General features: G+C 46.6%; 1 protein-coding gene across 8 annotated transcripts in view; it reads left to right on the top strand.

The window, feature by feature from the left end:
• Window positions 1-16,336, top strand: part of Dscam (DS cell adhesion molecule) — a 660,878-nt gene that overhangs the window by 406,613 nt on the left and 237,929 nt on the right. For all 8 annotated transcript variants that reach the window (XM_021725291.2, XM_078044665.1, XM_078044664.1 and 5 more), the window contains exon 9: window positions 12,765-13,043. In XM_021725291.2, coding sequence (XP_021580966.1) covers window positions 12,765-13,043 — 279 coding nt within the window. The remainder of the gene's footprint in view (window positions 1-12,764; window positions 13,044-16,336) is intronic.

The following is a 16,336-nucleotide window of genomic DNA, read 5'->3' as shown; positions in this document are numbered from 1 at the left end:
GTTCACCGCTGTCCAGGACCCAGACAGAACAGACAGACCACAGATCCCACAGGACTTCCCTGTGATTGCATGACCGTGCTCCAGAGCCCCGTGCAGTGTGCCTGCCCACCAGCCACCACAGCCCCACCCGTCAGTGACTGCCATGGCCAGCCTTTCCAACACAGCACCCAACTGCACAAAGTAGCCCTTTGTTTTCACTTGTTCTTCCACTGCAGCAGTTGGGTAGCCCATGTCCAGTGTCCCCAGACTCCTCGGGTGTTTGAGCAGCCACCTGTGCCCCCTTTGCCCTTTCTGCCAAGTCTTGCCATGTCTTCCTGCTTCACCATGGTTCTTTAATATCAACATGGACCTCTCATTATGGAGAAAGGATCATGAACATCTTGGTCTCTTAACTTGGGTTGTCTCCTCTGGGATCTTGATTGAAAAGTCTCTGCATGCATGAGGACACATTCCTGTCATTTTTCCTGTATTTTCTCCATATCTGCCTCTGCTGTCCATATTGACATCTTCAATCCACATTGATGCTCATGGGCATAATGGAGGTGGGCATCCAATTTCCATTTCTCTATATGTTGAGTCATGTTTCTAAACACCACCTATTAAATAGCCCATGCTTTCCCCTCCTCTCTATACCCTAGGATACCATGATTGTTTTAGTCAGTTTTGCATTGTTATAACCAATATGCCCGACAAGAACAATTAGAGGAGAAGAGTTTACTTGGGCTCACAGTTCCAGGTTCAGTCCATGGTTGACCAACTCCTTTGACCTGGGCCCCAGGTGAGGCAGAACATCATGGCAGGAGAGCACGGCAGAGGAAAGCTAATGGTAGCCAGAAAGTGGAGAGAGAGATCTCTCCTCTCTGGGGACAAAATATAAACCCCAAAGATACCCCCCCCAGTGACCTCCCTTGCCCAGCCACACCCTACCTGCCTATAGTCACCATTCAGTATCCACTAGTCCTTTCAAATTACTAATCATAGAGTGGATTAATCCACTGATCAGGGAACAGCTCTCCTAATCCAGTCATATCACCTCTGGACATTCCTGCATTGTTTACACAGAAGCTTCCAGGGACATCACATATCCAAATCATAGCAGTGGTAATGTTTTCAGAAACAATTTTAGTTCTATGAAATGTATTAACATTTTCTCTATGGATGGCTCATTTGGTTTTAAAAATAATGTTTGTTGTTCCTTATATGTGTTTAGCATAAACTTGTTTATGTGCAGTGGATTAAATTTAATCATTATATTTTATCTCTTGCTTTGCTTATATTTTATTCCTTTATTTATTTTTAAAATTGGGTATTAAAATTGCCAAATATAATTTTTGATTGTATTATAACTGGTTCTGCTACAACCTCTGGCTTTGGTTGGGTTTTTTGTTTTAGTTTTTGTTTGTGTCTTGAACTATCTGTTGTGTGATTGAAGGATCACTCTTCTTGCCTTTTCTCTCCCAGACTGCCTGGTAGATCTTTTTCCATTTCTTCATCTCCTGCATCTCTATAGTTTTTTTTGTTTATGATGTTATTTGAACCCAATTTTTAATACAGATTTTTGTGTGTATGTTTTTGATTCATGTTTGCACATGTTTATTTATCTTATAACAAGAATTTTTTAAACAAAATTATTACATACCTTTTATTTCTTTCTAATTTCCTGTTGGCTCTTTAGCTCTCTAGACTCTCTCAAGTACTGATAATGCAGTTTATAGCAAAGTTCTGTTCACAGCAGAAAGTTCATTTTATAGCAGATTGTCATAAATATATGCCAGTTTATATTTATGCTCCTCCATTTTTGTTGTACAAATTAAAGTAAAAATGTTGGTTAATTTATTCAAAGAAGATCTAAGCTTGGAAAAGAAATACCTTGGTTTTGCCCATCTAAATTTTTCAAGTTTGTCTATCTGGAAGATTTGAGTCCAAACTTTACAATGATAAACTCAGAATGTGTCAGTCCTGAAAGCCATTTGTATGAGTTTTATGCAGAAACCGAAACTCAGAGTAATGTGGAGCCTCGTTCAGGGACACAGCTGACCTGCAAGAGTAGAGAGAAAGTCCATGAAATTGGCTTTGCCCAGATTTATGCTCATGAAGAACTGTGGGGGTGGAGAGTCCTGGAACAGATCTCTTCCTGATCTATTTTCAGGTATATGATATTGATCCTTCAGTGTATCACTAATGTAATGCCCTGAAATTTGTCAAAATAATTTAATTAACTTAGAGCTTTGTTGGAATATCATAATTACCTCATCTTCACTCTGACATATTTCAGCACTTTATTAAAAAAAAAAAAACCAGCCCCATGAAGTCAGTTATGATTCATTACCAAGCTTCTAGAGAGGGTTAACCTTTTCTGAGCCAAGGTCATGGAAAATGCTTCTCAAGTAAATTATCTGCTGTTTCTAAACAACCTTGCTCTGGGGCGAGTCTTGCTCATCCCTGCTGTTTGGCCCAGCTGCTGTCACCTCTGATTGGGGTCCCCTGCTTTGCTCACGTCTGGAGTCCACGTACACACACCTGCAGCTGTCTGCTCGAGCCTTTTCTCCCTGGATGTTCAGGAGCTGTTTAATTTTCTTGAAACTCAAAGAGTTTGAGTTTGAGTTTTCTCTCTGAAGCCATGGGGATTCGAAGGACCTTTCTTTCAACATTAGAGATGCAGGGGACTCTGGTCCATCAAAAAACAGCTGTTGCTTTACAAAGTCCTTTGAGCGAACACACTGTCGGTCAACCTCGCAGGGTGCCAGGAGAGTGACTTGCCACCCCACCCATTTCCAGTGACACCGGCCGTTATGGTACCTCTCATGAATCCTGAGGTTGTCTGTCATTTTAAACTGGTAAAGAAATGCTGTTTATTCAACGTAACCTGATTATGGCTGAGAAACACCTCCCAAGAAAAATACTAGAGCGTCTCAAGAATCACGCACCCCCTCGCTCCGCGCCTAGCACCAGGCTTCTGGCTGGCCTCAGGCGATCCATTCTATAGTCGTGCATCTAGAAAGTGCTAAAAGGAGAGGCCATCATGCTTCTCAGAGTTCCCTTCCCATCCCTGAGACCCCAAGCAGTTTATCATTCCCCTCATTATGCCTAACTAGCATCCTGCCTGCCGAAGAAATCGACAGCTCCTGTTTCTTTTCATTGAAATTCTACAGTATGCATTAAAGAATTTTTTTTAATTCCTAAAGTACTTCAGTTATTTTCTCACCATGGATTTACTTGCTTACTTTAAGCAATACTTTGGGGGAGAAAAATGTGTTTCCTACCTTTTTCCTCAGGTGGCATTCTTACAGCTCCGTGGTTTTCCAATCCAGCATCCAAACCGAGCATCGAATGGCAGGAGTTCCTTGTTGGAGAGTCACTGTGCAGACTTACTATGCTCATGCCTGATTTATTCCAAGTATTAGAGAGTAAGACAGTGTTTCATTCTGGAAACTGGATGGATGTGGGGAGCTGAAGACATAGAAACCATGAAACACGGAATTTTTCCTTTAAGGCAATGAGCAGCCATCTTAAAATCAAACCTTCAAACTCCTTTTGTTTTGCTGCTGCTTCTCTTCTCTGTTCTGTGTGAAGATAGAAAAATGCTATTCATCATGCAGAGAAGGGCATCAACGAAGGAAAATGCAGCCCACGAGACAGCCTCTGGGATCACAGTCAGAAGGACAGAGGCATGGAGGGAAGGGGCCTGTTCAGAGGCAGTGTCACTCTAGGACCTGGCTTCGTTCTCACTTGGGCATGAACTGTTTGCTTTCAATGAACTGTGGCAGGTTGAGTTCCCCAGGAAGCAGGGACTGAGATGGAGGGGGTTGACCAGGGAGGACCTTATGCTCCACACCTGTGGACAGGAGGACAAAAAGGACAGGGCTGGGATGCAGCCTGGTGACAGACTTACCCTGTGCCCCAGGGAGCTCAGGAAGGAGAATGACCCCACAGACTTCTCCAGGAAAAATTGCTTCCTCCATGAATCACTCAAAAGAGGATCCTCGGATGAAGTGGATCTCTGCCTCTGCAACGGTCTGGGAAGTGGCTGGTGACCAAAGGTACCAGGTGACATCACCTCGAGTGCAGCGCCACTTGTGCCTTGTTGGAGGGAACCTAGCCAGTGCATGTGCAACTCCTCCCACTTAGGGAGACGGCAAACCTCTGAAGTTGTGCATCTTGAACACCTTTCCTTACATCGCTCACACTTGCTGCAATGATATTAGTGCAGTATTTCAAATTAGCAATAAGATATCCCACAGTGTACGGCAGCAGCATCCCTGGACTCAACCTGATCATTGAAACCATTTCTAACACACAGGCCTCAGTTTTGTGCTTCCTGGAATGCCTTAAAACCTCGCTTAGGTAATATGTGTGCATCGACTGCTAACAAGGTCCAGGGATATAGAGAAGGTGACACCTGCAGAGGTCAGGGAGCCGTGGGAGGACCTGCAGGCAGGTGGCCCCAGAGAAGGAGCATCGAAGGGTCAGGTGCAGAAAACTTGCCTGTGGGGAACTGGGGTCAGACAGGTGATGGACGCTCCATTCCAACCCATCCGCACAGAGAGAGAGTGGACGTCCTGCCAGTTCAGGGCATGGAGGGGTGGAAGACTGAAGTAAAAAACGAGTGTCCAAGAGAAACCAAGTTGAGTCTCGAATAGTTCTGGAGCCTGCGAAGGTCTCCAAACACAGGGCACTACTGAGCTGACAGGAGGGAAGCTGGGGTCAGGATGGGGCCTTGGGACAGAAACATGGACAGACACTGCTGCTCACATCCAAGAGCCAATGTGGCTGAAGTGGAGGCTCCTCCCCAGGGCCGGAGGTCAGAGTCTGCAGACAGGCGTGAGACCTAGTGGGGCCGGCCCCTCCCGCTGGAGGTGGCGTGATGCAAACAGAGGCGCCTGCTCACAGCAGTGCTCTAGGAAATGAACCTGATGGAGGAATACAAGGGGTCGCAGTGCAGAGAGGGTGGACATATAAATACGAAGGAAGACCCTTAGGACATAATTGGAAAGGTTGTAATGAAAGGTGATGGTGGTGACGGCAGTACCCACAAGGCGTCTTGGGAATCGGGAGGGGGAGAACTGGCAAAGAGCACCCCTTGACTATGCTCAGCTTCAGGAAAAGGGGATCCAAGGTGGGTCTTAGATGAAGGAAAAGCATGGCGTGTTTGGTACTGGACATCAAGACAAGGATGTGAGGAGGTGACTGAACTGGCCAGCTTTAAGCTTGAGGAGGGCTTTGGTTGAAAACTTAGATCCTGGGATCAATGACACCCACTGACAGCTGGAGCCAGGGAGATGGCTGAGATGATCAGAAGGAGGAGGAAGCAAGGCCAGGCCAGGACAGGGAACAAGGGGTCACTCAGGGCTGGGCACGGAGGCAGCCTTGCCCTGTGCACTGCTGGCCACTGACCAAAGGCTTTCAGTCTGTCCCCTAGTTCTCTGTGTGAGTCTTCAGGTGGATGGGGCATCCCCCTTCAAGGTCCCTTCGCCACAGAGATGGACACTTAGGGACTCTACGCAGAACTCGTGCATGTTTAGACACTTAAATGCCCAAGCAATTAGAGGTGGTGCTGAAACTTATTACTCTTGAGAAAACATATTACTGTTTTATTTAACTTAGAAATAATGTCAGGTTCTACCTTCCACACACACACATATTGTTTAATTTGGTTCTAGTAATTGAAAAATCCCAAACTGCACTGGCCGTATTGGAATCTTTATTGAATAAAATAAAGACAATAATTCTATTCAGGAAAAACGACCTGTATGAGGAAATAACACCAGAAAATAGTGAACCCATTATTGATAACTTCAACATAATATGTGGAAAGATGTATCATAGCAATGTCTATAGCAGAGAGAACATCTAGGGACAGAAGGACAGCCGCACTGGGACTGCAGGGTGGCAGCACTCATCCTCAGTGACGATCCTGAAATTTGGTCTCTCTGATTGTGTTAGGGTGGCTGTTACCAAAAGGGTAAAAGATAACAAGTACCGACAAGGATGTGGGTAACTGAACCCTGTACACAGCTAGTGGGAATGCAAATTGGCATAGCCATTACGGAGAACAGTGTGGGAGTTTCCCAAGAAAATTAAAAAGAGAAGGATCATATGATCCGGCAACTCAGCTTGCTTATGTGCAAAGGAAATGAAATCCACGTGTCAGAGTGGTATCTGCTCTCTCTCTGTCTCTCTCTCTCTCTCTCTCTCTCTCTCTCTCTTACACACACACACACACACACACACACACACACACACACACACACGGGACCATCATTCAGTTTCTCCAAGTCCTGGTAGCTCAGTGACTCAGGAAATTCTAAAACCAGAGAAAATACAGATAAACTTCTGTTCCTGGGAACTGTTTTTTTTTTTTTTTTTTATAACTTAGAATGTGGCCAGTGCCAAATGATCTTTACAAACTTTGGCTTACCATTTTCACATGTAACTCTTGCCTTAAAATTTGAGTCGTTCTTCTCATTTGAGCAAGTCTCGAAAAATTCAGAAAACACGACTCTCTCTAAATACACCCTACTCCATTCAGCCACAGAAATTCAAATGTGTAATTTAATATATGCCCAGAGAAAAAATAGATACTTGGAACATTTTATTTTGTTTGGCATGATTTGGGATGTTGCAAGTATGCCCCAAATACCGTTCTTTAAGGAAATCTTAGACCTTCCTACAGGGACAGTGTGTCTGCCCTCCCTGCCCTTCCCACCCATCAGACCGAGCGGGAGATCAGCCTGCGGGATCTCTCCTGCCGCAGGATCTCTCTTCAGCAATGTCTGGCCATCATTTAATCAGTGCATGCTGAACTTGGAGCAGAAGGCCGAGCTGATGTGCAGGTTGCTGCAAACAACCTGTTTCTTTTAGCACCTGTGGGCTCCAGCCATGTCCTTACTTCTTCATCACATCCCCATGAACCTCGGCCTCAGGGCCTTCCTCCTAGAGCAGGGACAGCTCCAGGACCATCAGCCTAATTCATGATGAGCCAGAAGCAGTCTGACCACTGTGGATCCAAAGTCATCGACCTCAGGGGCAATTCGTGGTTGGTATGCATGTATATCACCGTCACATGAGCAAGGCCAGGTGCTGATGCCATCTCCCCAGCCTGCAGCACCAGGAGGAGGGTTGTCACTGTTGTGTCCTGGAAATGTCAGCCTCGTTCTCCTGTTTAGGTCCTTCCCCACGTCTTCAGGGTGGCCTTCAGTGTAAACGTAAAGGCATCCTCAAAATTAAGATGTGCACAGCATTGTTTTCTCCACTAGGTGTGGGAAATAGGAAGGATAAACTGAACCCATCTCCTGTCCCTCTGGGTTGCCCTACTTAAGGAAACGGTCAAGCACATAAGTCACTGTCCTCGTCCAAGTGTAAACATGATGTATTTCACAGCAAGGTTTTGAAAACAGACCCTTGGAATGAATGAAGGGAAAGTTTAGTTGTGTGATTTGTCCAGAGTGGAGAAGTGTCCCCTTGTGGGTGGGTTGTCTACAATTTGAGAGCTGAAGCCTGCTGTAGAGTAGCAGAGTTGGACAACTAAGTGGTCTTCCAGGCAAACAGGCCAGGAGGTGCTGCGCAAGGTGCCCCTGGCCTCGTGGCATTGGAGCCCCAGTTTGCCTTTCAGGGACAGTACACAGCTCTCTGCCTGGGCAGGTCCGGGCAGGTCCTCTGAGGATCGGGCATCTGAAGTGGGTGTGCCGTTGGGACTGAACTATGAGAAACAGGTCATGGGACTTGAATTCCTGTAATGAACAGAATCAGAAGAAAAAAGTTTGGAAAAATATAGGTTTCAAAGATGCAATACTTCAAGAAGCAATTGAGGTGTTAAAAAAGAAATCTTACAAAAGAATGGGAGGAAGATCTCATGAAGTAGAAGGGAGGTGGGTGAGAAAGGGGTTGAGGAGATGAAAGATCTATTGCCATGTCTGAGTGGTGGCTCCAGGCGTAGCCTCCAGACAGTCTGAGAGCAGGGGCACTCGTCCTGACCAGGAGCACTCATCCAGAGACCAGGAGCACTCGTCCTGACCAGGAGCACTCATCCAGAGTCCAGGAACACTCATCCAGAGACCAGGAGCACTCGTCCTGACCAGGAGCACTCATCCTAAGATCAGGAGCACTCATCCAGAGTCCAGGAACACTCATCCAGAGACCAGGAGCACTTGTCCTGACCAGGAGCACTCTCCTAAGATCAGGAGCACTCATCCAGAGACCAGGAACATGCACATGCATCCCGACAGTAGGAGCACTCGTCCTGAGACCAGGGCACTCGTCCTGAGAATTGTGTGGAGATTCACAGGACAACATCTCCACTAGAGAGGAGAAGACAGAAGCCGGAATAGAGGAATTATACATGGCTGGGTAACAGAGCCTCAGGACCTGCCCACATCCATGTGTATATTTCATCCTCCCAGTGAGCCTCGGGCCCTGGGACAAAAGGGGATGAGGAAGAGGAGAGTCCTGAGCACCCCCTGTCCACCACCTGGGGCTCTGAGCCGGGAGTGTGACGGACAGCTGTCCACCAACACTCTCGGGCACTGCACGTGATTATCATCCCTACATGTGAAGAAATAAGATCAGAGAGTTTAAGAAATGGAATCAAGACCCTTGGCTGATTACTCTAGCCATCGTTTTGCAGTGTGCCATACACCTCTTACCTGGGGAAAAATTTTTTGAAATCTTTTCTCACCTTATGAAAAATACAGTTAGTTGTTGAGGAAAAAGACACAGATATGGAGCAGCCTGATTTAATGCTCGTATGAAGAGTTTAGAAAGAATGAGTCCAAACTGGCATTGGGCAGTATTTGGTGGTTCTGAGCTGCTTCAGAGAAAGGATCTCCCATTACAAAATACACAAACCTGGAAAAAAGTGACATTTAGTGGATATTTACATACTACTTGTAGAAAGGTTATGTCAAAATGAGGCATGTCACACTCAGAATTTCTGCTCCTGTAGCATTACGAGGCTTCACCGATGGTGGGATTCAGGGAATTGACTCATATAAGGGCCACAGTGAGCCACAAAAAGGAACCAGGTTCTCTCAAATGTGTGGCTCAGCTTTCCCCAAATCATGGAGTTCCTTAATTTCTTGGTTTTGTTTTGTCTCCAATTTATATTCCATGAATGCAAAACGTAAGATTTTGGACCCTTTAGGAAACTTCCAGCATTGTGTATGGCACTGGTGACTCAGCTGAAGCAAGACAGACAACATCACGATGGAGAGACTGGATTTTCCTTGGAGACAATGAGCGTAACGCGGTGGGGGAGCACAGAGCAAAGCTGACCGTGACGTTACTGTGGGAACGTGGCGTCTCCCTCGTACTCCATCCTTTGATCGTGCAACACAAATTTTCTTTTTTACTTGTTCTTTTTAGTTACACATGACAACGAGTATATTTGTCATATTTATGCAAACATAACTAAGCTCTGGAAACAACCTAGCTGCCCTTCAACAGATGAATGAGTAAAGAAAATGTGGCATATACACATGGTGGAATATTTCTCAGCCATATAAAAAGAATGACTTTATGACTTTTACCCGGAAACAGATAGATCTGGAGACTATGATGCTAAGTGAAATCATGCAACTTTTAATTTTAGCTATTTTAACAGGTTCTCATTTTTTGTGAATGTTTTAATTTTTTAAATATATCTTTTTTCTTTTCATATATTAACCATCACCTATAATTCAAACTTAATTGTGTCTTATGACTTTGCATTAATTACCAAAAAAATAGAAATAAAAAAGCCCAAACTGTCTATCAGGCAGCGTGCGCCAGTACAGAGTGTTCCCCAGTTGCTTCCAACTGAACTGTGGCTCCCATCTGGTGTGACTCTTCTGGTTCTCACCTGCGTGATCTTGCCCACGGTGGCCTCTGACTAAGCCCATGTCAGTGTGCCTGAAGTCTCTGCATCTACTCTAGACCGAGAAATTACATAATGGAGAGTGTCCTAATGGTTTAAAACAGGACGTGGAAAGGGAATGGGGACATTTGGTGGGGAAAGGGGTGGTAGAGGGGCAGATGGGTCAGGGTGGTGGGGGATAGGACAAATGACACTATATGTATGAAAAAGCTCAAAGAGACTCATTTTGTATAATTAATATGTGCAAATAATTAAAATGAAAATCAATTTTGAAAGAATGAGGAAAAAATGAGGTTCTCCAAGCAAGGCTCACCCTCTGGGGGCCAGGCAGGAGACCTGGAGCATCAGCTGGCTGACCCTCGCTTTCTGTGCTTTGGAGACTCACTTCCTGTTCTCAGCAGTGTTGCTTTAAGGCTAAGTTTCTGAAGTTTACTTATGTAACTGTAATTATATTCCTTGTAATTTTTTTAACTTATTGTTTGGAATCATGGATAGCGTAGGGGTTAGTTTCGGGTTTTGTTTTTAACACAGTTCCTCTGTAACTAATTGATTCTTCCCACTGTTCCTGGATCATCATGCACCCGTCCCTCCTCCTTTGCATATCAGTCTCTGTTGTGGGGAACCTTCTTGGACTTGACGATCATGGGCACTACATCCCCTATATTATCTGTTGTCACATAGGTGAAAAATGGCTTGCCTCTCTTTCTCGATTTGGGGCATGGAAAGAGGTCCCTCTGTATTCCTTCTTCCTGTTGTAACTGAGGGAGAAATGGAGGCTTCCCCTCCCAGCAGCCTCCCAGCTTGGGTGAAATGGAGGCTTCCCTGCCCAGTGGCCCTCCCACTGGGCGGTGTCCTCTCCTAAAGGCCTGTGAGTGAGACCAGTGCTGAGAATCGGCCTCAGACGCAGCAAGTCTGACACCCTCCTGCTGTCTCCCCAGAGCCGGGCCACCCTCCTGGTTCAGGGAAGGGTAGAACACTGCAATCAATGGTGAAGCAGGACTCAAAACCATGCAGTCCTACCTAAGAAAAACGGGCCAGGCCAACGGGAAGGCCCGTGTGAGCACAGCCAGGCTATTGCCCACAGAAACCAAAGAAGAAATGGGCTTTTCATGTACCAAAAAATGAAAGTGTATGAATTGTTAATGATTACTATAGACAGAGTAAACATTCTACTACCTGGCACAAGATTTAAAGCAACAGTGCTGTGGGGAGAGACTGGCACACCGCACTGTCTGCCGTATGCCCAGCACCCACCTGGACCAGATGAACTGGGCGTGATTAGATTTCGCTGGGTTCCTATGTCTCCCCTGAGTTGGTAACGGAGGATCTGTAATTGATTAATGAGCAAACTCTGAAGGCATTTTGCTGTTTAATAGCCTTGCTTTATATGGCAACTGGTTTATTTTAGGTTTTCACATGCTTCTGAATCTTAGTTCGTTCCCTTAGTCATTTCCAAACCCCTACATACACTATTTCTTTAAAAAATATGTTTGCAAAAAACACAACAAAGAACCACAATGAAGGCACCAATTTCTGCCAAATAGGCGTGTGTCGAGCCCTCGTGGACCAGCCAACTAGTTCTAAGTCCAAGGACTAATTAACATCATTGAATCTCAGTTTCCTCATCTGCAAAATGAGTCTGTGAATGACCTCAGACAGCCAAGAGTAGTAGCTCATTAATATCTTGCCCGTGGCTGGTCAATCAGTGGGGTTTGAACATGGCTCCCTGGGCACTCTAACCAGTGATGCCATGTGCGTCCTGTGAGGTCGTCTAGGAAGACTGACCCGTAGCAGAAGAGAGAAGCAGGAGTTTATTGGGGAAATTAAAGGAAAACAGAGCTTCCCAGACAGAGTTTAGCTGAGTCTGTGGCTGGCTGGGCTGAAGGCTAGAACCTTATTTTCCTGATCAATACATTGCCACAACCAGCTGACTTGCCTTGGACTCCTTTTAAAAAAAAAATGAAATAAAATAAAATTGTAGTTGTAGATGGATACAGTGCCTTTATTTAATTTATTTATTTTTATATGGTGCTGAGGATCAAACCCAGTGTCTCACACATGCTAGGCAAGTGCTCTGCTACTGAACTACAGCCCCAGCCCCTGGACCCATTTGTAATATAAGGTCACACACAGAATGCATGAAATGAAGGGGGAATTCAGGCGCATGTGAGATTCCTAACCCGTGTCTGTAACTCACAGTCGCTGTCAGTTGGGCATAGAAAACAACTTCAGCCACAGAACAGAACTGTTTCTTCAGCAAGGTGTGCAGTGGGAGGGTGGGGGCAGTCACCATAATGCTACTAATGGCAGAGCAGGAAAGAAGTCTCACCTGGACTCATCATTTTTTTGCGGGAGGAGAGTACTGGGGATTGTACTCAGGGGCACTCAACCACTGAGCCATATCCTCAGCCCAATTTTGGGACTTATTTAGAGACAGGGTCTCACTGAGCTGCTTAGCACCTTGCCATAGCTGAGGCTGGCTTTGAACTCCTGATCCTCCTGCTTAAGCCTCTAGAGCCACTGGAATGACAGGTGTGAGCCACCACACCAGACCTGCATCCATCATTTTTAAAAGCTTAGGAAAAAAAACCAAACCCATACCCATCTTTCACAGTATTTGCACTCCAGTGTTCTACCTAGAATGTTTTATTTATAATTAGGTATGGTTATTAAATTAGGTAAATCATAGGTATTGGGTGCAAATCAAGGTCTCCTTTTCATTTGGAATGATCTAAAACTCCAAACAAACAGAGCTTGGGTTCGGCTCCTGTGGAGTTGACCACTTCTGTGCTGTGTCACAGCTGGGTCACTCCTGCAGTGTCAGGCAGGGCGTTGACGGAGCAGAGAATGTGGGATAGAGACACTGCTCCTTTGTCTTCCTCTAGTATGTTTTTCTTTTTCCTTTTTCTTCCAGTTCCACCTTTCATCCAACCCTTTGAGTTTCCAAGATTCTCCATCGGGCAGCGGGTCTTCATCCCGTGTGTTGTGGTCTCAGGGGACCTACCCATCACCATCACCTGGCAGAAGGACGGCCGGCCCATCCCAGCCAGCCTGGGGGTGACCATCGACAACATCGACTTCACCAGCTCCCTGAGGATCTCCAACCTCTCCCTCCTGCACAACGGCAATTACACCTGCATAGCCCGGAACGAGGCGGCGGCCGTGGAGCACCAGAGCCAGCTGATTGTGAGAGGTAGGCAGAGGGGTGCCCGGGACCCAGGCCAGCAGGATCAGCCGTGCTCCGAGAGGGTGGGGCCTGACATGTGTGAAAAGAACAAGGATTCATAGAAATGCATTCTTCTCCCTTAAGAAACAATATAAAAATCAACCAGGAATTCCCCCAAATTCCAAGTAATGGTTTCAGTTACTGCAAATCTGGTGCTACAGATGACGGCAGCTAACCAATGTGTTCTTGGAAATGTGGGGGTCATGGGGTCGTGGGGTTTCATTCATGAAACAGGGCTCCCACCTAACTCAGCCTTATTTTTGAAAACCAAAGTCTATTAGCCCTTGCCTTTATTTTATTCTAATACTTTTTACTGTTTTAGATAAATAGCTTTTAAAAGTAAAACAGTTTTTCTAAAGAGCTCTAAAATAGTGGCTACAAATAATATCCATTTAATTTTAGAAATGTGGTTTCCTTGCCCCTCTCTTCTATTTGCCAGTAAGTCTATCATTATTTGGGGAAACTGTTGCAACATTTTTAAAATTATGCAGAATGTGGTTGTATTTATGGAAAAAATTAAAACAGCCTCCTGTAACTTGTAAAAAGTGGTCTTAATACATCTAAAGTGTAAGCACAGGTTTTATTTCATCTTTCCTCAACACCAACGTCTCAAGAAGCATGTGCTGTGTCTGTGAATCAAGCTGCTGGTTTCTGGGTGCTTGTCGGGCATGAGTGATCCTTCAGGAGTGCAGCATCCATCCACATTGCAAGGGTAACTGGATGACGTTAGAGGCTTACATCGATGTTGACATCTGCATTTAAAATTTCCCTTTGTGTGATTGGTGGGAGGTGATGTCCGTTACGGTCAGGATCATCCAGAGTCCTGAGCACACTCTTCCCTGAGTGGTGTGTCCCGTCCTTCCTTGGTCCTCACCCTCATCCCTCCACGGCACTCCTTCCTGTCCGACGGGCAAGCCTTGCCCTTCCCACCTCCTTTCCTCCTGTGAAGAAACCAACGTGGTATTCCCCAGCATTTCCCAGAGTGGAAGAGTAGACACTGACCTCCAGTGAGAGATGGGTTAAGGATACCCAAGGCACTCTCTCTTTCCACCTTCCACGTATCCTTGTGAGAACTGGGTGCTTGGTTTTTTTCTCCACTTTTTGAATATGAATACAAATGGGATCCAACGACGTCTCTGTTTCCCACGCATTTTCCTAGGAGCAGGACTGACTCTGGACCGTTGTGAAGGGCAAAACTGCGCATCAGCCTGTCTTCACTGTAATCTGCTCTGAAGGATCCAGGTCAGGGAACAAAAATGACAGATCAAAATGTACGGGACGTTCTTCGTATTGCTATCCCTCGGAGGAAAGGCAGCCCGATATTTGGACCACGACCGTGGTCAGGTGGTCTGAACTGAGCCTTGCTGTTTGGGAGAATTTGGCTGATCTCAGGCTTCTTGCAGTTGCTCTTCAGAATGAGCTTCTGTGAATGTACAGTGAAGGGCCTGAGAGGAAGCATGCTCACCAACAGATCCGTGTCACTGGGGAAACCAGTAGGGACAAGCCACTGGGGGCGGTGGCTCTCAGCTGGACTGCACTGTGGGATCTCCTGGGAGAGTAAAGGAAACACAGATGCGTGTTTTCTGGTCCCCGCTCAGACCCACTAAGTGACCACCTTTGGGAGTAGATCCCTCTCCCAGGTGTCTGGGAACTTATTCTTTTTATTTTATTTTTCCAAGTTGCCAATTTCCATGTTCATGACCCATTTGTGCCAGGGCAGTGGGGTAGGTTGTGGAAAGGCCACAGAAAGTGCCTGGAGATGGCCTGGGGGACATAGGGTTTATTGGGGAAAGCTTACCAGGGGTCAGTGACTGCCCCAGGAGTAGCTCAGTGGGGACAGGTGACAGATGGCACCTCCATGCTTCCCGGTGCTTCCACAGCAGGGCCTCCCCTCCCACACGGCGTTTCTCCAGCGTCAGTTGGTCTGACCAGTGGCACACGTCCTGTCCACAGCGCTCTCAGCCCTGTGCCCAGTCCAGCTCAGGGGTTTTACATCTCAGGCTGCAGAAGCAGTGACATCGTCCACGTTAGCCTGCTTAGTTTGTTTGGATGAGCAGCATCCCACGGAGCAGCTGTCCTGGTGTACAGGCAAGAAAGTAGCTTTCTCACAAAGCTCCAGCTTGCCCTGGTGCCTGGCACGCACGAGAGAAAGCCAGCGACCTGTAAGGTCATATGCTCTTGGACATTCTGGCCCAGGTTTGCTTTCCTGCTCCCTGCACAAGGCGAGGCGTTTAGAACAGGAAAGCAACCTGCAGGTCTTGGTGTTTACTGTCCCCTTTCCCTTAGGATGATAGACCAATTAGTGATCCTCAACTTCGCCACACATTGGAATTGCATGGGGAGCTCTAAAGAAGTCCTGATTTCCAAGCTGCAACCCATACTAATTAAATAACCATCTTTGGAAGTGGTGACCAGGTATCAATGGTTTGTAAAATCCCAGTTGATTGTGTCCCAATCTGAATTGGCAGTTAATTTGGAAGTCCACCTTTTCCTACGTGGGCCAGTGGTGACTCTAACTCTGGTGTGACATAGCCTGATTTATCTTTTTAATTATCACACTAGCAGCTGTGTGAAAAATGGCCTGGGCCAGAGGCAAGGAGAATAGTTAAGAGGCTATTTCAGCAGCACAGGCCAGATGAAAGTGCCCGGGATGACGGGGGGAGGGGGAGGAAGACAGTAATGAGAGGCCCCTGAGCTCACGGTGTGCGGAGGTGACACAGGAAACGTGCTCACAGAGTGAATGTCGCAGAGAGAGAAAGGGGCGTCCGCAGTGGAAGCGCACTGTCTGCCTCACAGCCAGGTGGGGGAAGCCCGCTCCGCCACCGCCACCGTGGGGAAGCCGCGGGGCAGAGCAGTTCTGACGTGGGGAGAAGCCAGAGGGGCCAGGCCTGGCCAGCTCCAGGACTCAGAGCTCCAAATGGGGGTTGGAGGAATCAGCAAGAAACTGAGAAGGCCATGGAGGAAATCCAGGGGACTGGGGGCCCTGGGAGCCAAACGGGAAATACATCAAGAAAGAAGGGTACTTTCTTGTATCCGATCCTGCAAAAAGGAGAAAAACAGCAAAACCAAGACTGGGCGTTGGTTTGGGAGGTGGTTTGGGATGATGGATGCAGTCTGTGACCTTCAGGAGCAGCGTGGATGCAGGGAGCGCCCAAGGGGAGGCGCTCAGGAAAAGAAAGGTGTCAGTATGGAGGGATACAAAACCATGCAAGGGTTTCTACACTCTCAGGGGTTTTGCTGACAGGAAGCCTAAAAATGGA

The sequence above is a fragment of the Ictidomys tridecemlineatus genome, chromosome 3 (assembly GCF_052094955.1).
Source record: "Ictidomys tridecemlineatus isolate mIctTri1 chromosome 3, mIctTri1.hap1, whole genome shotgun sequence".
Classification (NCBI taxonomy): domain Eukaryota; kingdom Metazoa; phylum Chordata; class Mammalia; order Rodentia; family Sciuridae; genus Ictidomys; species Ictidomys tridecemlineatus.
Note: the sequence above shows the minus strand (reverse complement) of the source record. Positions and strands in the feature narration are given on the sequence as shown.